Source organism: Microtus pennsylvanicus, chromosome X (genome assembly GCF_037038515.1).
Source record: "Microtus pennsylvanicus isolate mMicPen1 chromosome X, mMicPen1.hap1, whole genome shotgun sequence".
NCBI lineage: Eukaryota > Metazoa > Chordata > Mammalia > Rodentia > Cricetidae > Microtus > Microtus pennsylvanicus.
Genome location: NC_134601.1, coordinates 50,523,541 through 50,549,745, shown reverse-complemented (window position 1 = coordinate 50,549,745; position 26,205 = coordinate 50,523,541). Strand labels below are relative to the sequence as shown.

The 26,205-nt window shown below is 38.5% G+C and overlaps 1 protein-coding gene across 3 annotated transcripts in view; it reads left to right on the top strand.

Annotated features, from left to right (window-relative positions):
* Positions 1–26,205, top strand: part of Gria3 (glutamate ionotropic receptor AMPA type subunit 3) — a 274,359-nt gene that overhangs the window by 162,889 nt on the left and 85,265 nt on the right. For all 3 annotated transcript variants that reach the window (XM_075958406.1, XM_075958408.1, XM_075958407.1), the window contains exons 5-6: positions 6,044–6,097; positions 25,480–25,641. In XM_075958406.1, the coding sequence (XP_075814521.1) occupies positions 6,044–6,097; positions 25,480–25,641 (216 nt within the window). The remainder of the gene's footprint in view (positions 1–6,043; positions 6,098–25,479; positions 25,642–26,205) is intronic.

The following is a 26,205-nucleotide window of genomic DNA, read 5'->3' as shown; positions in this document are numbered from 1 at the left end:
TGAGACATTATATTACAAAAGAAGAAATATAACTCTAATTAACTAAATGTATTTTAAAATGTGTGTGTACACACGTGTGTGTGTGTGTGTGTGTGTGTGAGCACACACATACCATGCTACAAATGTGTAAGGGAGAGGACAGATAACTTGCAGGAGTCAGTATTCTCCTCCCAACCTGTGGGGCCAGGGTTCAAACTGAAGTCATCAGGCTTGGTTTCCATATCTGCTGAGCCACCTTGCTGACCCTCTCTTGCCACTTCTTATTAAAGCTTCCAAATATTGCATTAAGCTATGATAAATGGAATACGAAAGTCTGGGAAGCACAGAGTTACCCCTAAAGGATGATCTTTGGTAAAATTCTTACCCTCTAATCCTGCCATTCTAGAATTTTGTTTCTTGCTTCTTCAATTCCTTTCTTTCCACACAAGCTTCCCTACAGACAGTGCACTTACTGACAAGATTCCTCTATTGTATGAATATTTGTCTTGCTGATGAAAACCTTCAGTCTCTGTGTGCACAACATTCATACCCTCCACTACCATTGGACTGACTTCAATATAGGTTTTCTCTACTACTCTAGTCCAGCACACTCACTTAAGATGGCTGCTATATAAAGCCCTGCTATTCCGACATAAGAGAGTAAGTGTGCGCACATTAAACTTACTAGGAAATAACTCTAATGGAATTTGCTTCTGATGTGTTTACTAGGACTCAAACACTGAGGAAGATGAACACCTTTGATCACATTTAAAAAATCTCTTCTCAAAGGTGTGGTATGTTCACGGCCGGTTTCTGCAGCATATCATTTGTTCAGCTCCTCCACACTGCTGAAATTATATCCAGTGCCAAAGGAAAACAATGCTTTTTTTTTCAACTAAAAAAGAGAAAGGGAAGGCAGATGTGAGCCTGAAAAAATGTTTTTTCATTGAACATAGAGGATGTGACCTAATAGTTTTTTGTTTTTTGTTTTTACTTACAGACAGAATATCCATAAAGTAAAGGAAAACTGCCTGGTGAATTAAACCAGGAATCTTCCCCTACAAACCCAACCTTCTCTCCCAGATCCTCTTGCCCAAGCTTTCACATGATACTTAAATCAAAGAGAAAGAAATTAAGGTGAACATCAAGGCATGTTCTCTACTCAAAGCAAGATCAATCTTTCTCCATAGATCTTTTTCTGGCGCTGATGTAGAAAACCAAACATGGAACTACTTAGGTCTGCAAATAACCTAATCTGCATACCAGATGGATCCAAGGGGGGGGAAAACATACACACTTCTTCACACACATATTTTTTTTTCTGAAATGTGAGCATAGAAAAACAGATGCTTTTGCCTCCCAGAGGATATGTGGGCCTCTCTCAAGTAGTCTTGTGGAGCAATTTCATCTCAAATTTCTAAAATTATGAAAATGTCTAGATTAAACATGAAATTGGAAAAGGAAGGGTCTCTTTGAGGAAAAAAAACACAACTAAATATCTTAGAAATCATTTTGAACTCCTCAGAGATACTCAGTTTCACAGACAACTGGATGAAGGGCAGGTTAAAAAGGGAAAAAAATTCACCCCAAATCAGGAAACCATGATTCACTGATTTCCTTGGCAGGAAGTTTGACACTGTCTGTATGGCCCAGTGTTAGTATATATGCGGTCTTTCTTCTGCAAACAAACCTCGGCTCAGTGAATGAGAACTGTAGATGGGAGGGGGGGTCCCCTTTGAGATGGTAGAAATGTAGGTAAAAGTAGATTTCCCTAAAACAATGAATTTTATCTCCACTTCACACATTTTCCCTTATTACATTTATCGTGCCTGCCATCACAGCAGGCCATCTATCATCCACAGCACATCTTACAAAAGCAAAGTGACTATAGAGCATAGATGTGGGAACTTGGTATTTCTTCCTTAAATGTCACATCTGAGTGTAAAAACAGCTTTTTATCCTTGAAGTTCTGAAACTAATTCAGAAAGATCTATTATAATTACTGTAAAAAGCAAAGTTGAATATTCTCTTGGCTACCAGAGTCATTAAAGAAGTAAGGGTACAATTTATGCCTCGTTCATCTGTAACAGATGGAGAAAGAATAAAGATTGAGGATTAGCAGAACAGGAACACGCCTATTAAATATCCAGTTCTTTTGTGCACCATATTATCCCCAATATCCCCATCCCTCCCTATTTTCATAAGCCTCTCCCAGAAAACAAGTCTAAAAGTAAAGGGCAAGCAAAAAATATAGCGCATTTCTCACTGAGGCCTCATTTAACTCCCATCAGTAGGAGTATAAGCAACTCCACAGAAGATCTCAAGACAACTGAGGCTCACTCTCTTAACAACTAGGGGAGCATTTCTGTTGGAAACGTTCTATGAAACATATTGCATGTCCCTGGAATTTTCATCAGAAATTTCTGATCAAAGTAAACTATGGTCTGATGACTCAGGCACTCACAACAAATAGCCATGATTATACTGTGCAGGAGCACAGTGTTGCCTGCTTTTCTCTCGTTGTTTCTTCCTTCTCCTTTAAGGCAGTCTGTCACTTCCTCTGGTACTAATGCACCTCTCCTAACATCACTCCCTGCCTCCATACACTCCCCTTCTAGCTTGTAGTGTTTAATTTACTGGGATTGGTAAGAACTGTATGTTAAATCAGAGTTAAAAAGGCACTGAAAGCAAGGATGAAGAATTAATTATGGGCTTCAGTGCAGCAGCTTTGTGACACCTAACTGTTCCTATCTTTAGATAACTTTCCCGTCTCCTCCAACTTAAGGCTAACTCAAGAAAGGGTGATGGGCGAGAACTACCTTCCAAAAAGTCCATTTGTTCTGAGCACACCACCTGGGCATTGACCAAAGCAGTTATTCTAACAGCTCCAAGTTTTCCTGAGGCTGAAAATGCAATGTCTTGATGAACAATAACCTCTTTCTCTACATGGAAGTACTGTGGCATATTTCATTATTCACATCTCAAATACATTTGTAGATATTCTCCAGTTTGATCATAGCAACTCTGCTAGAAGAGCAAGTACCAAACTGTGGATAAGTTGATAGAGGCTCAGAAAGCTGAGTCCAAAGTCAAGAAGTGAGTGCATGACCAAAACCTAACCTCTGGATAGTCATCCAGGGCTTTTGTAATGACGCTACCAATGGCTACTGTTCTTTCTTGCCTTTCTCTTGTGGAAAGGCACAATAAACATGGCCTCCACTCAAAACTGAAACAGACTTTCTTATTTTTCTCTGCATTTGTCGCATGTCCTTAGGAATATTGCTCATTTTTCTTGAAGAATTCAAAACTTTCTAGTTTTATTATGTTGAAGGTTGTCAGTGAATTAAAAATTCAACAAATGTATGGTCCCAACTTGCCACCAAAAGTTAACAAATGTTACCAGCAAGGATGTTTCTCACAAGCAGACACTGAAGAATACATCCCAAAAGGCACCTAACAGCTTATTTTGTGTCATGGCAGCATGAGAAATCACCCCTCAAGACATTCATTAACCTTTCTTTTCCTTCATAAATAATCAGTCTGAAATGTGGTTCATATTTTAAATTAATTGAAAACATCTCTCTTGTGCTCTCTCATTCTCTCTCTCTCTCTTTCATAAACAAAGAGAAATGGCTTGAGTCTTATAATAACAGGAAAGTAAACATGATACTCTACTCAAAGATACCATTCCATTTCCATGGGTCTACCTAAACCTATACCCTCCATTGGACCTTCCCTTTCTGCTTCAGGCCTTAGATATCTTGTCTTCTTCCTCTTCAAAAAATAGAACAATCTTCAGCATTTAGATTTCATGAAATGATTAGAAATAGAAAATATAGTAAGTGAAAATGCAGATAATAGTCGGAACCTATCTCTAACCCTAGCTTAGCCTAATCTACTTCAAATAAGCTTAGAGCATGTATATTAGCCTTTAGTCAGGTGAAATAATCTGACACAAAACCCCTTTTATAAGAAAATGCTGAATGGCTCAGGTAATCTATTAAATTCTGTAGGGAAGCTGGAAAACAGCCGGCATGCCTAAAGTATTGTTCCGGATCTGTCGATGGCGCTAAGGAAGAGAGCACTTTCCTACCCGGAACAAAGGTTCCATCACTTATCAGTTCTGATACATAAAGTACAATCTCTCCTGCATGTATGTAATTTGGACACCACCATGAAGTTGAAAAATCATGAGGCAAATTGAAACATGACATACAGTCATGCTGAGGGTACTGGCTCTACAGCAGTACTCTAACTCTGATATTTACCAAAGTAGGTAGATGTTTAAGGCCTTTGTTTAAAACAGTGTTCTACTTGCAAAAATCCTATTAACATCTTTCCATATTTTTAAAATAACAAGTACATTACTTATATTAACAATTACTACTACATAAATATGAAACAACTAGTTCTACTGCATTGCTTGGGAGAACAGAGAAGAAAATAGTTTGCATACGTTCTATTTGAAATGATTTTTCAGATGTTTTTAATGTGGGATTGTTTCTATGTGTGAATGTGGAAACCAAAGATCTGGAGGGTCTAACTGCACTGTCAGCATATCCAGAGGAAAAAGGCCAGCTTTTAATTTCAGATTTACCATTTTTCTGCCTATATGGCCTTGGAGAAATTCAACTACCTTCGGACTGTGATCCTTCATGTGTAAAATTAGACTTCAGATTTTCTGGAAATTACTCAAACATACAACATCTAGTACAAGGCAAGCATATTTTAGACATACAATAAGGGCAGTCGTGATAACTAATATTATTCAGACTTTCATATATACTTGCAGTTTGCTATGTGGACAATACGGCACCTTGTCCAGTTGTTTTCAAACCTCTGACAGCCAGACCCAGCTGTATCCAAAAAGGAATTCATAAAGCTTAACCCTAAAGCCTCTATCTTGCATTACATCCTTAAGACCTGTTCCAAACATTATATTCATAGTTCCCCTTGTTTTACTTATCATACACTTAGCTTCAGATTGGTCCAAAACTTGAGCGCACATCAGGTTGTTCCTTTAATCTGTATACTACTCCCTTCCTTGATCCCTGTATCTAGGACAGATGCAGTGCCTCAGTGTTCTACAAAATTTTGCTGTACTTTGTTACATGAAAATAAACCTTTACGTGTAGAAAAAGAAAAAAAAAACAGCTCATTTGGTTGGAAAATATTTAGCCCACTGACATAACGAGACAATGAAACGCACTCTGTAAACTGAAGGCCAAGTATGTAACACAGCATTGCTGATGAAAATAATGGCAACTATGATGACTGAGGAAATGTTTCTCATACTCACTACAGCTGCCATTTGAGACCAGTTGTGGGAAATGTCCTAAACATTGGAAGACATCTAGCAGCATATCCGGCTTTACCCACTTTATGCTAATAGCAAACGTCTCACTAATGGCAGTCAAATATGTTGTCTGACATTGCCAAATGTCCCCTGAAGGAAAACCCCTCTGAATGCCCTGGGGCATTGCCTTCAGTGTCAAAATATATACAGATGGTCACACATTGTTCATGTTAAGGCAAGAAAAGGAAGGCAAGCATTTAGGAAAGTTTTCAATAAGCCAAACAACCTCAGTTAACCTGAAAATCCCATTAACCCCATTCTTTGAGTGCTCTATTCCCTAAGCTTTCCAGATAACAAAAAAAAAATGTACAGTACATTCTATTTTCTAATTTGTATGCTAAGTTCAGCTCATTTTCCATCTCAACAGCTAAGTACAGAAATCCAGTTCATGGGTGAAGGATCATCAGCTTTGCTTTTGCCGTCTATTTTAAGTGACAATGATGCTACTGACCTGGAAGTTTCAAGTGTTTTTATCCCTTTGTTTTGACATTTTAACTTTGATATTGGCAACTCTTCCTATTTTATCTTGCTATAAGCGAAATACAACAAAAAAAAGGTTCTAGTCTAATTAGCAACGGTTCTACTGTATGTAAAAAAAAATCAGCACATTGTGGTCATTTAAAAGCATTTATTCCAGCCATCCCACTGATTGTAGAATTGAAAAAATGCCCCCGAATAAGCAATATTTCTCATTTCTTTTCTCTGCAGGTTGTGATCCTGGGGAAACATTCAAGAGGTTATCACTACATGCTTGCTAACCTGGTAAGAACAAAAAAGAGTTCTGGTGTCCCTGGGCAATATAGTCCATTTAGTTTGTGTCATCTATAATCGGCTATAAAGGAAATACAGGAAGCACCTAATATGTTCCCTAGATGCTTAGAGAAATAAATTCGGTAAATACCCAAACTGGCCTATGGTAGCTTTGTATTCGATTATGCTGTCTTTTTCAGCAGCAAAGCTATCTTCTTTTCTTATTTAAAAGGTAATTTGAGTTGGGCCTGATGGCACCGGCCTATAATCCCAGCTACTTGGGAGGCTGGGGCATGGTCAGAATTCAAATTTTTCTGTGCTGCTGAGAAACTTCAAGGTCTTCCTGGTAAACATAGTGAGGTCCTGTCTCAAAATAAAAACTTTCCAAAAATGGCCCAGGAAACAGCTCAGTAGTAGAGTAGCATAGGAAGAAGCAGACATCGGTTCAAATCTCCAAAACCACAAATTATAACAATAATGATAATAGTAATCAAATACACTTCCTCACTATTCATAGATTCAATTTGGGTGTCAACACTTTTAAATAGGTTTGAAAAGTAAACCAACAGACAGAGGACTTAAGAAGCTCACTCCTGATAAATCCAAGTATACATGAACACCAACACTTGCTTTGTGCTGTCAGAGATTAACCAATCTTTTCAAATCAGATACAACCTGATGCAACTTTCTACTTATACAAAACACAACCTTGATCTGCATATTCAAATACTCATGGCTTTAAAAGTCGTGAAGCTAGTGTTCCATCGACGTTACCCCATGCTTCTTCTTATTCTGAAAGGACAGCTTGTTTTAGTGAGTAAACAAAATGGCTTATACATTATAAATGACTATTTGGTGAAGATTCTATATAATACTGTCTCTATGGAATGAAAAGGGGATGCTAAATTATCAGTACACTACTAAGAATCTATTAAATTATCACGAGTCCAAACCATAGCTTTGTTTCATCAGCACAACAAAATTGAGATCATTATAAAGCTCTTAAACCAAAAGAATAGTAGCAATGGCAAATGATTGGTGTAATTGTGCTCTTGGCATTCTTAAATTAAGGGGAATATCTTGTTTTATTTACAAATATTTTTAAATGAGAAAAGAAAGGCTGCTCAAGCCTCTTTCTTAGAAAACAGCCAAATGTTACTAATTTCTGATTCAGTGTAGATCCTCAATCTCAATAAGATGCTCAAAGTGGAGCACTTCATCCAATTCAAGGATAAATGAATTGATCTTTTAGGAGAAAAGAATTTCAATCCTTAGTTCATATCTAGGGGGCAATTTGAGTTAGGACAATTGAGAAGGGATATTTTGAATTAGTGAGGTTAGACTAGGGTTTGGCATGAAATAATGGGTGCTACAGAGACAGTTTTGATAAGTTTCTCAGTTTCTTCCTAACCAATAGTCTGTTTTCCTTCTTCCATTTTCCTACCTTCATCCCTCTCATTTTGTTGTTCCTTCAGTCTTATGTGTTTCACAAGGCAGTTAGATATACAACGTAGTCTTCACTATGTGGGGTTTTATGTGTTTACTGACAGTGTGTAGGGTGACTTTAGGCAGTGCACCAGTATTTCCTTAATGAAAACTCTTACCCTCAATAAACATTGGAAAATAATTCGGACATTAAAACCAAAGTTGTTCAGATATTGCTTCCCATGGAGCTAAAACAGATTTAACAAAAGTGAAATAACGGTTATGTTCAAGTCAACAGTAGAATGTGGTTTCTTCATATGTCTGCAAACCATAGCTATGGCTTGCAGAGTTGACTGAAGTTTGAGAACGAATATTGAGTTGGAATTTAGAATGTCTTGGTCTGCATGAGTAGCCACAGAAACATCAGTTTCCTTACTGTGGATGTAGAGGTGGGAAGAGAGGATTTCTCCCATGTGAGACCCTTGGTATTGATGCTAAAATATGGTTATAAAGGCAAGGTATTTCTTGAGAGTGATACCTGTGAAAGACAAGAAAGAGATACAGTAGTTGGAAGGGAAGGCCTGAGGCCACACTATACTGCTATTATCACTGAAAAAGGAAAAGAGGTAAAGCCATCAAGAAAAGCCACAGACTATGGTGTACCTCTTGGTGTACTGTATTGATCAGAACAATTTCAAACTCCTTTGCGAAGACTGCAAATAACACGTCATTTCAGCCTCACTTTGATGATCAACCATTGGCTGGTAGAACTCAAGCAAGTATTTCTTTTGAAAGTGATGGCACCTGCGGCTAGAGGCTATCAGCTCATTGGACTTCTTGAGGCAAGTTGTGCCTGAGAAGATTTGAGCCCATTATGTAAATGATTGTCTCAGTTGGTATAAGATAACCTAAAGAGACCCTTCCTATTCTAAAATTCCAGGTAGGCCTCCTTATGCCTAATAACAATCTTTAAGATATGTTTTTCTTTCAACATTGAGATCTAAACCAGACACTCACCCTAAAAAAAATAGCCTACAGAGTGATGGAACAGCAGGAGAGAATTGTTATCTAGCATGGCGGTGTACACAGTAATTAGAAGGTACAAACTAGAGGATTTCAAGTTCAAGGCCATTCTAGACTACATAGCAAAACCATGTTGAGGGTACATTGAGTAAGGATGTAGTTTCATTTTACAGTGTTTAGCTAATATCCACAAGAATACAAAGGCTTGGGTTTGAGAGAGAGAGAGAGACTGACAGACAGACAGACACAGATACACAAAGAAAGTACAAACCAAGAGCAAGAAAAGGTGAGTGCAAGGGACACAGAGAAACAGTGGGAAAAAAAGATTACTACAGTGTCCTAGAAATGAATGGTGAGCTGAATCTGGAGCACACTATTCAGGATAATGAGACCTTAGGGAGAAGCCTCCTACAAGAACAAGCAAAATCTGTTCCTTCAAAAAGAAAGTAATGTGTAGTATCATGTCAGTGTGAGTCATGAAAACATGAACTCATTCATTGTGCTTTGAGCTGCCACTTTTTCCTCTAGTGACCTTCTTTCCATTTGAACTCAGCCATGTACTTTCCGTAAGTCCCTGCACTCTATATTATTTGAGCAATAGATAGAGAAACTGCTATTCATTTCTGATAATAATAATGAAGCAGATAGTCACTATCATGGTTTCCAGAAATTTTAAAGCACATAAAAATAATTCAAACACCTCTAGCAATGACATACACTTAGAGAGTAAAGTAATACTATTTAGAAGTCATTTGGATGGTCAAAAAAAGGAAGTGGAACTAAGACGTTTCCTTCCAAGATGAGCCATCTGGCCTTTCAAGAGGAGCCAGCTGGGTGAAAACTAAGGATGTGTATATACTTGGAGAACAAACTCTAGTCAGTCTTGGTGTTACAACAGCACAGAAGAACTCCTTTCTCCTACAAATGCAAATTCAAGAACACTCAGCCTGCCTGAGCTTCTTATAATCACCTGCACCATAGCTCCAAGTGCCCCGTTTGATCCTAAGCTCCACAGATCCATTTAAGGTTTCCATGTCCTTTTACATAAACCTCCTTAGAGGAAGTCCTAAAAGGAGAAGGTGGGAATTTCAAATGCTTCAACAGAGGCCATCCACAGGTCAGTAGGTACACACTAAGTGGAAAACAAGCTGGAGAAAAGCTTCTCTTGCTAAAACCTCTGGGAGAAACAAAGAATTATACCAGGAACACAAGCCAGAGATGTGATCTGGTCAGGCTAGAAGTAAACATTCCAGTTAAGCAAGTAAGCCTCTTATAAATTCCATATCCGTTGGTAGTATCTTTTCTTGCTAGGGGTTGTTCTGTAATTAATTACTTTATCCTCTAGAACAGTGCTATTACTCTGCTCTAGTCCCTGGGGGTAACTATTATATATGGAACCCATCAGTTAAGCATCAACTCTTTCCCATATGGCAGGGTCCTAAGTCAGGACCTTTTTTTTCCTATTTATTTAGTTATTTAGTAATGATTTCTTTTTGTTTGTTTATTTATTTATTTTATTGGAACAATTTTTTTTATTGAGAAAAAGGAAAAAAAGTTTTCCCCTCCTCCCAGCCTCCCATTTCCCTCCCCCTCCTCCCACCCTTCTCCCCCTCCCCCCACTCCTCTCCCCTCCCTCTCCAGTCCAAAGAGCAGTCAGGTATTGTCATGCATATCATGTATCATGATTTAATATTTTTATATATGTCAACAATGGTAGCTCAGATATTACATGTAAAATATCATAGGTTAAAATTAGGGATTGACATTCTGAGTAAGGTAATCCAGACCCAGAAAGACAAACATGGTATGTACTCACTCATAAGTGGATATTAGCTGTGAAGTAAAGGATAACCAGGCTACAATGCACACACCCAGAGAGGCTAGCTAGCAAAGAGGACCAAAATAGGAACACATGGATATCTGAAGAAACAGGAAATAGAAATTATCTTCTGGGTAAACTGGGGGTGGGGTGAGATGGAGAAAGAGAGTACTAAAAGAGACGTCTTCATGCGGGGGCATTTGGGGGTTAGGGAGAAACCTGGTCCCAGGGAAACGCCCAGGAATCCAAAAGGATGACCCTAGCTAAGACTCCTAACAATATTGTACAGTATTCCTGAACTGGCCTTCTCCTATAATCAGATGGGTGACTATCCTAATTGTCATCACAGAGCCTTCATCCAGTAACTGATTGAAGCAGATACAGAGATCCACAGCCAAGCACTAGGCCAAGCTCTGGGAGTCCAGTTGAGAAGGAGGGGGGGGATCAAGGTCATCACAAGGGAACCCAGAGAAACAACTAACCTAGGCTCATAGGGGCTCACAGTCTCTGGACTGAAAGCTAGGAAGCCTGCATGGAACCAACCTAGGCCTTCTGCATGTGTGTGACAGTTGTGTAGTTTGGTCTGTTTGTGAGCTTCTAGCAGTGGGATCAGGACCTGTCCCTGGCACTGGAACTGGTTTTGGAGGGCCTGTTCTGGGTTGCCTAGCTCAACCTTGATACAGGGAGAGGAGACTGGTCCGTGCCTCAACTTGATGTGCCATGCTTTGTTGATGCTCAAAGAAGGCCTGTCCTTTTCCAAAAGGAGATACAGGAAGAGTGGATAGCTGGAATGGAGAGGGGAAGCAGAGAGTGGGAGAAGAGGAGGAAGGGGAAACAACAGTCAGAATGTAAAATAAATGAAAATATTTAATTAATTAATAAAAGTGTTATATTAAAAAATGATTGGGGATTAATGTAAAGGACGAAGGTACTATGGTGTGATACAAACCATAGCAATGGCCTTTGAACTAAGAGTCAAGTTTGAATTCTAAAAATTTATTAACTAGCCATATCTCTGCACCTATTTATCAGTTTGCAAGATGGAAGACTGAGACAAGATTACTATTTCCAGAATGGATCATTTGTATGAGCTGTTGTTAAGTAGTACATGGCAAAACCTCTATAGGGCTTATTTGTTTTGAATTTATATTAAATATATATTTAAAATAACTATCCTATCAAGTCTGTGATTTCACAGACACAATTTTTAGAACAAAGCAGAAATAGCTGTTTAAATCCCCAAAGCATAGTCAATGTAAAAAATATTACATAAATTTTGGCTTAGACACAGAAAAATATAAGGTGACATGTTTAAAACTAAAATGCTAAAACACTCCAGGTCACTTCTGGCTCGGGATTTCTTCCTTCTTAGATGTCACCCAGATTGGCTGTGAATGAGAGAATGAACACAGCACCTGGGTGGATGCTACATAGGTAGGGGAGCAGAACCAGAGGCCAATTCTCCTTAAGGCAGGCTGAAGAATTGAAATCAGTCCAGATGGGCAAAAGCCAAGAGGACTGTGAGTGCCCTGAGCTAACTTCTAAACAGAGATGAGGATCCAAAGAACTAATCAACGTAATCCAGCCAGTGATAAAAGACAAATTAGATCCATGTTGAAATGGTCCAACAGCAGATGTTCAGGACACCCCAGAAATCAGGCCAAATAATCCAAGCACCTGAGGTGCCCAGGGGAAACCATGAGGCACATGAAGGGCACATTCATTGCTGAAGCATTTAAGGACTGCTTTAGAAGACCTGGCAGTTCCTCAGCGTTGGGGATAGCTACTGACCCTGCAAGGGGAAGCGAGGTAATGTCAGCTGTCAGTGGAGAATATCAAGGACAGGCAATCAAGCAGCATATTGTGCAGGGGACAAAAGGGATAGAAGTTAATGTATCTTTAACTCCTCCCTGCTGTGCTTGCCATTTTCTTGGAACTTCTTTGATCTTAAAACCTCTCATGAGTAGAGACTTCTTGCCTACCACCTTCTCAAATCATTTTTAAAATCAAGAAATGGACTCAGAAAAGATACTCCACTTCAACTTGCCCAAAAGAATACAATCTGTTTGTGAAGTGACTTGAGCTTCCTGCTCAATCCACCTGTGTATCTTAGCAAGACAAAAGGTCAGCTTCACAAAGGACACATAATAGTTTGTGCAAGGATGGGCTAGTGGAATGGCTCAGTAGAGGTGCTTGCCCCCAGATCTGATAACTTAAGTTCCATCCCCAGGACTTACATGATAAAGAAAACAGACTCCTAAGGGTTGTCCTTTGACCTCCACATATATGCAGAGATATAAAAATATGAAACATACACTATAAATTTATGAGAATGAAGTGATCAAAGACAAAATCGATTTATAGACAAGGACAGAAATCGGAGCATGGTATGATGGCCATATAGACTGAGGGCTTAGGAGGTGGATGGGATAGGATCCTTAAAATGAAATGCTGATTCAAAAAGTAACACACAAAACTAAAACAAGGAAAGCATTGTGAATCTGAGTTTTAAAACTGTCCAAAAATGAAATGTATCTAAACGGCATATTGTGTCCTGCCACCTCCACTCCCTAATCCATCTTGCTCAACCACTCTTGGTCTCTCGCTCTTCTCTTCTATAGCTCCCTCCTCCCTTTTCCCTCTTGTCATCTTTTTTCTCTACATCTCCCTCACTCACATAAGAGCATGTTAGGAGAAATAGGGAGAAAGATATTAGATGATACCATTTTTTTTAATTTTACTAACACAAAAGTCATCACTCATAAAGTAGAATGCAAAAGTACACTTAGGAGCAACCTAGGCTTGAAGAAATGAGTGCTGTGCTTACCAAATCTTGGGGGTGAACCTAAACCAGAAAAGAACCTGCTTTGTTTCAAGAGAAAGCAAATGAGATTGAGTCATGCTTCTGGACTTGCCAAAACCAACTCATCCCTTCTGCTCCCTTCCCCTTTCAGGTCTTCCTGTTCTGTTCTCTGCTTCTCCTTCCTTTGTTCTCCCAATTATAATGTTCTATATAAAAATTCAAATGCTCAAAGCTTTGTGTTGTGATCTTCTCAGCAGATGGCATGTAAATACAGAGGTCACTGGGTTGGAGCCTGGTTTTGCAAGCAAGAGAAGTGGGCTTCAGGATGGGGGGGAGCTGCCACTGGTCCCAAATGCCAGGAAACACAGCCACCTCCCCTGGGTATACAACCTCTCTGGTAGCTCAGGATTCAGTTTCTTCTTAGAACAGAGATATAATACAGCAAAATGCCAAGAGACAGAAGAATGGCGATTTATTTGTCTGAAGTCTAAACTCCTCTCATGTTGTTGAGGGCCACAAGCATTTGCCAACTTAATGTATATTACTTTAGCTACTCATTCCTCTTCCTGCAAAATGCTTCCCTATGTCTCTCTGCATCGCCATCTCTTCCCTCCTTCCTGCCTGAAATTTATAACAACAGATCAGCCACCTAGTCAATTTTATACAAGATGAGTTGGTAGAATTATATCTTCTCTCCCAAACTTCTCAATGCTGTCTCTAAAATATGGCTACATGGCAGATTTATACACAGGTGTTCCTTGATTTTATGAGGTTATATCATAGGTTGAAAATACCATAACATGACAATGTGTTTAGTAGCCTAAGCTACTGAATTTCATAGCTGAGCAACACAGGACACTGCAAAGCATTATCATTGACTCTGGCAGCTACATGACTGAGTAGGAGCAACTCATTGTCTATCTTTGCCCAGCATCACTACCCAGGGTCACACCACTAGCCACAAAATGTATCCAAACTTAAAATATAGTTTGTACAATGCATAACAGTTTCTCACAATTCAAAAGCAAATAAAAATGTTAACTTGGACCATCATCAGGTGGAAACTGGCTTTATTTAGACTGTAGTCTCTCGGTCATTTATGAGAAAACTCGCTTGCAGTTTTCAGATGGAAAATGTTAGAGATACTAGAAACTAGTTATTAACTCCTTTGCCAATAGGGTTTTTCTTTTATTCTGACCACAGTATCGTCCATAATATATTTTCCTGATGTTTTAACATTAGCTCTTTTTTTCCCTTCCTCTCCTTCTTTCCAAATCCCATGCCCCCACCTCCACGATATGGAACATTCAGTTGTTTAGATATCAGCCTATGATTTCTTCAGGGCTCACCTTTGGGTGAGCAGAACCAAGTCTATTTACTTAGCAAAGTCTACCTTTTCCTGAAGAACTGGAGATTGTAAACAGCAATTCATTGTATATGTTAAGTATTGAGTAGAGTTAGTACTCCGCCAGTTCTTATTCCTTCTCCCCTTTTGCTTGCTTCATTGCTTTTATCCATTTTCTTCTTATGTCAAAAATGAAATGCTTCAGGACATCTGTTTTGAAAAGAGAGCTTCTTAACTACTTATAAAGATGAACCCATTTATCCGTAAATCTTCATAGACCAATAGAGTATAACAAAAATAAATTACTTAAAAGTGAAATAATCAAATGCAGACACATCAAATATAACTCTAATATTTTAGTATCATGTTCAGTAAACATAAGCCAAGTCAAGCAACTACAAAGATTGATGGTAATTACTGTTTCCTCTCTCCTATAATCTGGCTGGCAGCATTCAACAGTAAATGAACCAGCTCCAGTCTACTTACATTTGGGATAGTAGTACCCTAAAAGTATACACAGACTCTTCTTATCTTTATTTCATTTTTAGTGTATAGGAGTTGGGTGGGAAGAACACACATATGGAGGCCAGAAGACAACTTGTGGGAGTTGGTTCTCTCCTACTCCTATGTGGGTTCCAGGTACTGAATTCGCATCATCAGGCTGGATGAGAAGAGCCTAACACTGAGGCAACTCTCCAGAGCCTAAGATTGTGTGTGTGCCCCAAATTGCATTCACCCCACTACAAAGAAGACAGAACATCGTGTCCTCAAGAAACTTAGAATTAAATTGATGAGAACAGTCATGGCTAGCTGTGTTAACTGGTGTGGAGCGAGACAAAGAATGAAGAGAAGGCACAATGTAAGAAAAGGACTGCATGTACTGTAGTCAGAAAATTTTGCAGAACTGTGACACCAAAGAGATGCTCTAAAAGATGAGAAAGATCCGTTTACCTGACAAATCAGGAAAAAAATACATCTAAACCGAACATCGCATGCCAAGATTCCAATCACCCTGTTTTCCCTGAATTGTCAAAATGCAATTTTATTCCGACCAGAGCAAGGCTTCTCTAGGCAGGTTAAAGAGCAGTGGAAAGTCATTGATACGTTTCGTGCCGGGGAGGGGCATGACCTGGTTTATGCCTCGAAAGTCATCGGAGACAAGTGGATGAATTTTACAATAAATAAATCACACCTCAGTAAAGCTGTTAACAATAAAATAAATGATATCAGCGGCTATTTCCTCAGTTATAACGTCACTTTTTTCTCCTTATAAACAACTCCAAGTAGAACTGAAGTCCCATTGGGGTGGTGTTGTAGCTCTCCATTCTAACCACTTAGAAGATTTCAGAGTATATTTGGTGATTGAGTTACAGGAAAAAACAGCTAGTAAACAATTCAAGTAACCTGTAATCAAGTGCTAATTGGAATGGTGCAATCTTTCACTCTTTGAATTAACCCCACACCTGCTAGAGGATGAATCTGCTTTCCAGAAAAAGACGTGTGTCTTTCATTAGGAACCTGGTAACTTAAGCCACTACAATTACTTTGCACTTCTGTGTTGAAGCATCACCCAATGAACAATTCAAATAGCACTAAAGACAGAGCCAGCCTTCATGCAAATGACAAGACAGAGTGTCGTTTCCTTGGCAGCCTTCCAAGCCCACATTCTACGGCTTTTCTTCTCCCTCCAGCAGTATACTTTCCATTTCTCACCCATGATCTACCATCAACTTAGAAAAAGTCACCTACCTTACCTTGTGCTTGTTTTCCTCAATGTACAAGATGTACCGTAAGGACAATTCTATATGCAATAAATCCTTGTATAATATGTTGAAAACAAATACTCTAAAAGTAAGCCCCAAATGAGTTATTTCCATGTCTAAGCTATCTACAATACCTGAAGGAAAATGATTTGCTTACATGTTAACCAATGGACATTGGATAATACCAAAGTCATCTGAAACTTTTTAAGTTTGAATCATCAAATTAGGGACAGACTGTGTTGAATGCCAACTGTTCAAACATCAAATTTGTAAATAATGGGCCTAGACAATTAACCAAGGACTGTTTACAGGACCTAGAATAAACTTCTAAGCACAAAGTCATGACTCACACAGCTGAACTCAGATATGAGAAAAAATGCTCTGGATTAGAAAGCTGCGGAGTGCTAGACAGGTAACATCGTTGATAAAATCTTGCATAACTTTCCAATCTAAATGAGTATCTTCATTGCAGTGACAAATAGACAGATGCACAAATATTTAATACCTAGACAATTTTAAATCACCCTAAATAATATGAGCAGGAGGATTCCCCCCCCCTCTATTTTCCCTTATAGTTTTAGGTTCTAATCACTTCCCTATGCAAAGTTCACTGAGACAACCAAAAGAAAAGATACCACTGTGGCAATTAAGCAAGTAGCACTGATTTTGATGTTTAGTGTAAGCCCACAGAAGTAATTGAGTATCTAATCATGAGTTGTAATTGTTAAAATCCCCATGAAATAATAAAATGGGCTTAACAGAAATTCCACTTAGTACAACAGGGACCTTGGGATCTTGAAGTAACTTAGCAATGACATTGTAGAGTACGTGTACAAATGTACTTATTGTACAGAAGGGAATGTGATAATAAGGAAGACAAAAGTCCATAAACAGTCATCAAAATGTACACGAGCCCAAGAAATCATTAGAGAAAGAGCAAGGGAAAGAAAAAAAGAAAAAGGAACACAGTGTTTGGTAGAAGACACAGCAAAAACGGATCTAGAGCTTTCTTAATCATTTTGTCACTAATTAAAAATGCTAATGAAGAAGTAGAAAAAGGATAATTCTTGTACATGGTTAATGGGAATATAAAACTAGCATGGTCATTTTGGTGTGTGATACAGAATTTCCTCAAAAAAAATCTCTAAAAATAAAACTACCATGTACCCCATAATTGCCCCTTCTCGGTGTCCGGATGCTCCTTTATGTAGCGCTAAATGAAAACTGCATCTCAATCAAGCCATGGCAGCGGCAAGGACGTTATAACACCTGATTCAGGTTGATTGTGGGTTCAAAGCCATCATGGGCAACAGAGAAAGAATTTGAGGGGGAGCGGGGAGGTACAGAGACAGAGAGAAACAGGGACAGGGAGGAAAAGCGCTTTCCCATGCCTACCTCACTGAGCACTATAGCTTGGCTCCACAGTCCACTGAAGGTTCTGCTTGTTGACTCTTAATGGAGTACCTAGCTGGGAATCATGGCTCGCTGCAGCTCCACAGCATCCTAACAGTATCGTACTGCATACTGCTAGCTTATTTATTCATATAATTGCACACAAACTGAATTCTTGTCTGTCAACTCGGTTGAAGTAGTGCTTTGCTGAGGCTTTGGGAGGAAGCAGGCCACCGTCTGCAAAATGCACTAGAGAGTGTCTGTTTCTGCCTGGAGCTGTAGCTCAGGATTTGTGAAAGGAATTGAAACTTATTCTCAAATGATAGGGACGGATGGAGAGCTCCAAATTGGGCAGATCTCCCCTCAACCAGCTACTGTCCCTTGCTTCCTTCTTTGCCTCATTTCTCTTTGCCCTTTTATTAATTTACCCTTTTTAGCTGTCTGGTAGCCATTTTTATCATGTAATATGTTTTACAGAAGTTTGTAGAGATATTTGACATTTGTGTTGGTTTGAGTAATAATAGCTACCATGGGCTCATGTTTAAATGCTTAGTCATCGGGGAATGGAAGTATTTGAAAAAGATTAAGAGGTGTAGCCTTAGAAGAAGTGTGTTTCCAAAGTCCATGTCAAGTCCTGCCTTTCTCTTGGTCTACATATTAGGATGAAACTCTTAGTTACTTCGCCAGCACCATATGTGTCTGCTGTTATGTTCTCTGTCATGATGATAACAGACTAAACCTCTGAAACTACAAGCAAACCCCCACTTAAATGCTTTCTCTTATGCGAGTTTCCTTGCTCATGGTGTCTCTTCCGAGCAATAGTAACCCAAGCTAAGCTATTTATATACAAACTTGAAATTGGTGTGTTGGCAACACCAAAAGAAAAATCCAGTTAAACATTTTAATAAAGGAAATGCCTTAAACACAGTGAAATTTTAAGTGAGTAGGATCAAGCAGCTAGCAAACTCTTCCTCGGAAACGTGAGCCTTAACTTCTGTTACTAACTTTAACCCTGTATGTTCCTTTACATACTTTAGGTGCTCAGTGAATATTTCCACGGTGCCATTGCTTTCTGAGGTTCAAGTGAGACTTGAACTCAGTATTCTCACGTGTTCTCAAGTGTCCAGCTCACAAAATAAAATCTACAACTGAAGAAAAAGTGAAATGTCTTGAAAAGTTATGGTAGGAGGCAAAGCAGGATCAAGGACCTGCAGCATCTTCCACCATACGAAAGCAGTCAGACCCCTTTGGACATACCCCCATTCTTTACTACAATCTTGGGAGGTGGTGTGGTTATTATTGCCATATCATTGTCCTTGATGAAGTTGTTAGGAGACACCTATCTCAGTTTACTCATATACACTCCAGAATGCAGTAACATATACCAGAAATGACGGCATGCTTTGAATCGTGTTAGAAGGCAAGCAGTTGGCACCACCCTCTCACCTTCTTTCATTCTCCCCATGGCCTTCATATACTGGTGTCTCCTGTTTTGCTGCTGATTATTGCTGTCACTTATGTTACATTATTTTTATAGAGATTTCAGTGGGACTTGGAAAAGACTCCCACTTCTTTAGATGATCAGGAGAAATCAAACTCAGGACAGATCTGTGAGCAAGCAAATTAGTGGCTCCAGCTGATTTGATCAAAAGACAAGTGCAGCAAGACCCAGTCAGCTGCAGCACATATAGAAAGTGATTCTGCTTTGCTTATTCTACTCCTTAGAATAAACCTAGCCTTAAAAAATATAAATTTTTGTGACCACTTTGCCGAAGTTGCCCATCCAATCTCAGTTTTCTGCACCTACAGGTTGTATTTGTGCAGGCCACCCATAAAATCTAGCAGACGGATGGAAAGGTACCCAGATTTGGGCCATGTTAGAAAAAAACAAAAAACCCAGCAATAATTGCCCAGTTCCTAGCCTTACTTACTAAGCCGTTACCTCCTGACACTCTTGTCTCTACCAATAACCTTCACACACCTAGGTTTGCATTTCACCTTCCAGGTGTGGTGTTGATGTTTCTGCTGTATTATTTTATTTATGGCCTTTTCAGTCAACTCAGCACTGGGCCTATACATGGTCATCTCAAGAACTGAAACTTATCCAGAGTTTGTGGAAATGCCCTGACGTGGAATAAAATAAGTGTGAGGAGAAAGGCGACCTGGGGTGAACCTCGCATCCGCCGGGCCCTCCCCAGCAGCCAACACTGTTGTCTAATCTTCCTTTGTTCTTTTCACTATCCCCCATTTTCGGTTTTCCTTCTGCCTCCCATGGAATCAGTTCAAGTTTCTGTTCTATTTCTTTTTAAAGAAAACACACTGGTTTCAGTAAATTTTAGCCAAATAATCTTGTCAGCACAAGAAGAGAACCTCGTTTTACAGTATCTATGGATATTCAAAAGACCTGAACATGTTGTAAAAGGAGGCAAAGCAGGAAGGAAACTTCTTCATACCTGCCTTTAACTAAAACATTAATCTCCAATATTCCCCCTTTGTGACAATCACCCACTTCTTCCTCTTCCTATACCTTAGATACTTGTCAGTAAGCTCCCTTATATTAATGTCTATTTACAAGTTATTCAAATAATCTATTTCTGTATCTATAGACTGTATTTACACATATCAAAATGTAATCTAGAGATAGGATCAGAAGCACAGTACAATTTGAACCACGTAGAAGGGAAACTCATCTTTCCCTTATCTTCCCGTTCACTCTCTTCCCATGGAGATAATTTTGGGTCACCTCTTTCCTCATGTCTTCTTTGCTAAATTTCTCCAGACAATGAAGTCTCTTTGTTACTTGGGATTTTTACCTGCAAATGTCAGCAATTCAATCTAGTATTATGTAAAATAAAGATAACATCTTTGAGTATGTGTTAAAATGGCAACTAGTAAGCCATAAATAAACAGACCGCCTTTGTCTCTTAAATATCAGTTCATTATTTTTCATTGATATTTTCCATTTTTATTTACCTATTTTTTCATATGGAATTTGCTATCATCTCTATGAAATTAGTATCTTACCAAAAATTTAGAAGAGAGTCCCTTTCAATATACTTACCTTTTACTATGAGGTCTGACTGACAAGTTCAAGCAGTGAAATCCCTTTAAATGACGAAATAACAGCAAACTGTGAACTATGACCATCCAACGCCTGACTCCACATCAGACTATTTCTCCTAACTTCCCTCATCCTGCCACTGTGTCCTACCTCTAACACTCATCCATTGTCCTGCTCACATATTCTTGTTGCTATCTGGGCTCCTGCCTTTCATCACTGTCCTTATATTGCTTTTAAAGATTAGCACCAAGCTTACACCCCCAATGGCAGTGAATGCCTTACATGATGAAAATTACATAATAAAATGAGACAGAAATAGATATTTCCCTGACTATGTTGAATGTTATTCACTGAGTTTCAGGAGCTGGACATCTCGTGCCCTTAACTGAGATCCTCAATCCTAAAAGAAGTGGAGTCTGTCTTTTCCTCCACTGTCTCATGATTGTTAAATGATTCATAGTCATCCCTCTTCTATCAAAGTCATTGGTAAATATGTGGTGAAATCAGGCTTGATTCAGTCCTCAGAGATCACACAATATGAGCTAGCCGTCTATAAAGGAAAGCAGGGACTGCACTGCTAAACTGAATCGGAATGAAGTCAGTCCAGGAGCTAGCTGAATCCTGCAATTTGGTCAGCACCTCTGTCCGAGCCTCCCTTGTTCGACCACTGACACGCCTCCCTTTATTTTCTCTTCCCTGTCCAAGTAGTCAGTATTGATTTTCACACTTGCAGAAATTTTAAAAATGTATGGTCTCATTATTCTTAACTTACTACCAACTCTTAAAGATAAACTTGGTAAGAACTTTAGACAAGTTACAATGCTGAGAAAGTAGATGAACCATGCACCAGGACTCAGCCATCCCCTCCCCTTATCCAGTATGTGTAGCCAAAACTTCATGTTTTGAGTGACTTTCATCTTTTCTCTTTTTTGTCATCCAAAGTTTTGAAGGTTTCTTCTATAATGTTATGTTTATACACTCTTTAGATAGACTTGGCCTCAAAATCATCCTCAAAGTCTCTGGCAAACGAGCAAGAAGTAAATTTTGGACAGTTATAAACAATCACAATGCCCAGTGTCTTAATCAGATGTGTTAACAAAGTGAGTTAGTTGCCAGTCAACTTCCTTTCTCCAACTTCATTATCTTACCATACGCTCCCTGTAAGCATCATTTGATTCTGCTTTTTGTACATTCTATGTGTTTGAGGGTATCCTGTTCTGTTTAGTGTCTTTACTCTGGTTTCAGCAATACACGACTTCAATAAAACACTCTAAAGAGCTGTGTGTGTGTCCAACCCAATGACTAATATCTAACCACAAGCTATGACAATGCATAGTGCCTTAAAATTTGGGAGATATAAGTCTAGTGGTGTTGCCTTTAAATCTGTACTTATTTCTGCTTCTCTGTATTCTGCCCAGGCTTGTCATTCCATGTTTTTAGTCTACCTACTATATGTCTGATAGTCAGATTTGTTATCATAGTTATTTAACTAACTGTTGGTAGTTTGGGGCCTCAATTTATAACTTTGTCAACTATTGCTGTACACAACAACAGACTCTAGTAAGTTATTTAAAAATAGAAAATGAAAACAGGTTTTCTAAAAGAAGAACAAATATAGAAGGCAGAGCTGGAGTCACCAAAACCTTTCTTGGCTGTCTTCAGCCACTGATCCTTCCTCCACCACCCTTTTATTGAAACTTTTTGTCATCAATGTGCTCATTGATTACTTGATGTGTCTTTTGAGAGAGATTTTAAGAGCCTTATCCTAATTTGACCACTGTGAAGAGTGTAGTTCACCTACCTAAAGAAGAAATCTAACAAAAGCACTTACCCTTTACCTGTAATAGCATGCAAATAGGCAATTAGCTTTCTTGTGCAGTATCTGATACTGCCCAATGTGCTTTCACTTGTAAAATTAAAACTATTAATTAAAGTAATATTTTCTGTTTTCTATTTTTCTTTATTTGGGGAGTAGAAAGTTGAGTAATTGACTTTCATAGCAATGATAGCCTCTGCTAGGTTTTATACACAAGCTTGTTTCTCTAGTGACTTTAGTGCAGGGGTTAGCAAATTGGAGGAAATAATGTCTTAGTATCTCTCATGAAGGGTTCCTTTAGGATAAAACTCATCATAACAACTTAATATTATCTTTAAAATGCCTCGTGGTTATTAGAAAGGAAAAGTAATTTTTAATATGCAAACCAATCTAATTGGTTCCTTCTCCAATCTCCTTAAATTCATATCTCACAAGAAATGGAAGATGATGGGGATAGTAATTACTGAGACAGTGTCTCACTAAAATATTTTCTAGGATGATTTTCAGAGTCATGTTAAAGAACTCTGAAATTAAGAAAGTAAAGTCAGAGTTGGTGATTAGAGAGAGACACATGGGGCATTTCTGAGTACTGGTTATATTTGGGGCTCAGCACTTAAAGATATGCACAAATCTCTTTGTGATTATCACACTTCAAAGAATATGTTTGAAAATGCAAAGAGAAAATAAAAGAATTTATAATAATATGGCAGGAGGCAGAGGCAGGCAGATATCTGGGAGTTCGAGGCCAGCCTTGTCTACAAGAGCTAACTCCGGGACAGGCACCAAAACTACAGAAAAACCCTGTCTCAAAAAACCAAATAATAATAATAATAATATGGGTAATACAGATATTCACATTTATCAAAACACATTGAAAGTACTTTTATGATTTCTGTGTTTCATTAAATATAAATTTTATCTCAAAAGGAAAAAAGGAGGTTGGAAAGAAGACATACGCATGTGGGCACATCTACTTGCACGTACACATGGCCACACCCACATGAACACATACTTATACCACAAATACAAAATGCAAGGGATAAAAATAATTATAAAAACACGAAATTCTAGCTATTGGCATATGTATTAAATCTTTGAAGGTAAAGGATACCAATAGCTGCATGTAATGTTTATTTTGTTTGAAATATATTCCAAAAATGAAATTGACTTGTGGGTAAGAGAATATGAGTAGTAAAATATGAATATTGACTAGAAGGGTCACTGCATATTACTTTCAAAATTTCTATATAATTGAAATTTCCTACACAAAAAAAATCTTAGAAGTGAGTTTGGGCTAGAAGATTGCTCAGTTAGAAAAAGTTCTACATAAGGATCTAAATTCAAGTCCCTAAAACGCAAGTACAAAAGGTGAGCATGGTGGTTCATGGGTGTTATCCAAGTTGGGAGCAGGGGAACTGAAAACGACAGGAGAATCCCTGAAGCTAATTGGCAGCCAACCCAGCTAATCAATGATCTCCAGGTTTGGGGAGGAAAACAGTGAACAGTAATTGAGGAATACAGTCACTGCTGACCACTGGTCTCCTCACATATGTGCACCCCTATGTTACATGTACATTCATACGCTTAAACACGTAAACACATGCACACACACACAAATTGGAGGTAATCTGAACTTAGAATCTTTATTTTTCTAAAAGATTTTCATACTTGAGTACTGTATTTACATCATTTCTACCTTCTCCCTCTCCTTCCTTTTCTCATTCAACTGCCTCTTAAAATCAATATATTCTCCAAATTTTGGTCTCTTGATTTTTATGAGCAGTGAAACTGCCATAAGCACATCCCAAAATTTTCCCAACTGAAAAATTAATACACTTTCTTTACTAATTTGTTTTTCTTGTTTTCTTTTTTAATGCAAGAGCAATAAGGTACATTATCTCTAAATCTAAATTTTTGTAATAGCCATGTTGGAGGAAAACTCAGAATTAGACAACTCCTGTATTTGAAATACGAAGGAAATTCCCAGCTGCTGGTACCTTTTGCCTTCTTACAGCCACAGAAGTCTGCTGCCTATAAGCACGTTTTTTCTTTCTTTTACTGAAAAGGTTTTTTTTCATACACTATATTCTTCTTATGGTTTCCTCTCCCCCCAACTCCTCCGAGATTTCCTCCATCTTCCCTCCCATTGATATATATAGAAAGGTAGTATCCATTCATTAATGATTCTAACACATGAGCAACAAAGCACAGAAGATTCATCTCCAATAGAGGTAGCAGCAGTTCCTGGATAAGGTATCCCAGAAGACAGCAATACCCAATGGAGTTGGCAGTGCCCATGTGGAAAGGCTTAGGTGTGAACCCTGGGGAAAGTACTTTGAAGAACTTAGGTGACAAAGACACCAGATGGTAACCAGAGCAAGCTAAGGAGCAAATGGTGGATGCTATACAGATGTCAAGACTCATTTATGGATTCATGTGAGACGCACCCTGGGGTTTATGTCATCATATACAAGCAAGCTGTCAGCTTCACTCACTAGTATTTCTGTGAATCACAAATGTCTAAATATTCATCACAAGAATCTGAAACACTCTGCCATATTCAGCATGTTAAGGTGAAGAAAGAGTTTTTATAGCACTTCTTAATGGTCTTCAACACTCTCTAGTCACATAGCATAAATATAACTATGTAGAAAGACTGAAAATACAGGTAAATGAAAAAAATATTCACTTGAAAGCAGGGCCTGTGTTGGTTTGTGTGGTACTTAAAGTCACAGACAGGAAAATGGAAGTGTGCACCATTTCTTCATTGTGCATATAGCTTCAAAGATATGGTGTCTTATGAATTAGTTTCGCATCAAAGACCTTCCTTACTGCTAATAAGTAATCTCAGGAAAGGAATCCTTCCTTCTATCCTTAGTCTCCAACAGATGATGTAAGCAGAAACGTTTGTCTCTCACAGTCATGATCACTCTCACTGTCTTTTCAGGGTTTTACTGACATTTTACTGGAAAGAGTCATGCACGGGGGAGCCAACATTACAGGTTTCCAGATTGTCAACAATGAAAACCCAATGGTTCAGCAGTTCATACAGCGCTGGGTGAGACTGGATGAAAGGGAATTTCCCGAAGCCAAGAATGCACCACTAAAGGTAATGCTCCATGACACATAGACCATGAAGGCCAGCTTTCCAGGGCTTTTCAATATGGACTTTATATACTTAGAACCATCCTGTGATCAACTGGTCTTCCTTTGGAAGTATTCAACGAAGCTTAAAAAAACAGCAGCACCTGATTTTATTATATAGCACCACCCCAACTTTTATGTGTGTGTGTGTGTGTGTGTATATATATATATATTAAGATCTTGTAAAAAAAAATCTGGTGTTGGAAAATAAATTAACTTTAATTTTTGAATGGAATTTCATTTCTAATATTCTCATAGAAATTTACACTATTGCAAGAACCTGCATCAGGCAAAGGGTGGAGGCGGTGCAAATAGGTAAAGAAGATTGATAGCCTGAAACAGAAAATTGGATTTTACATTATTTATGTGATTGCTCCATGATAATAAGTTCCATGAATCTCAGAACACCCAAGTGAATTAGTCTCTAATATAGAATATGCATTACCTATATGTGTGGAAATATTGAACAGAAATAGTTGCCTGTCTACAAAAGTGTCTTTAAAAATACTTAGGTTACCTAAGCTGCTCA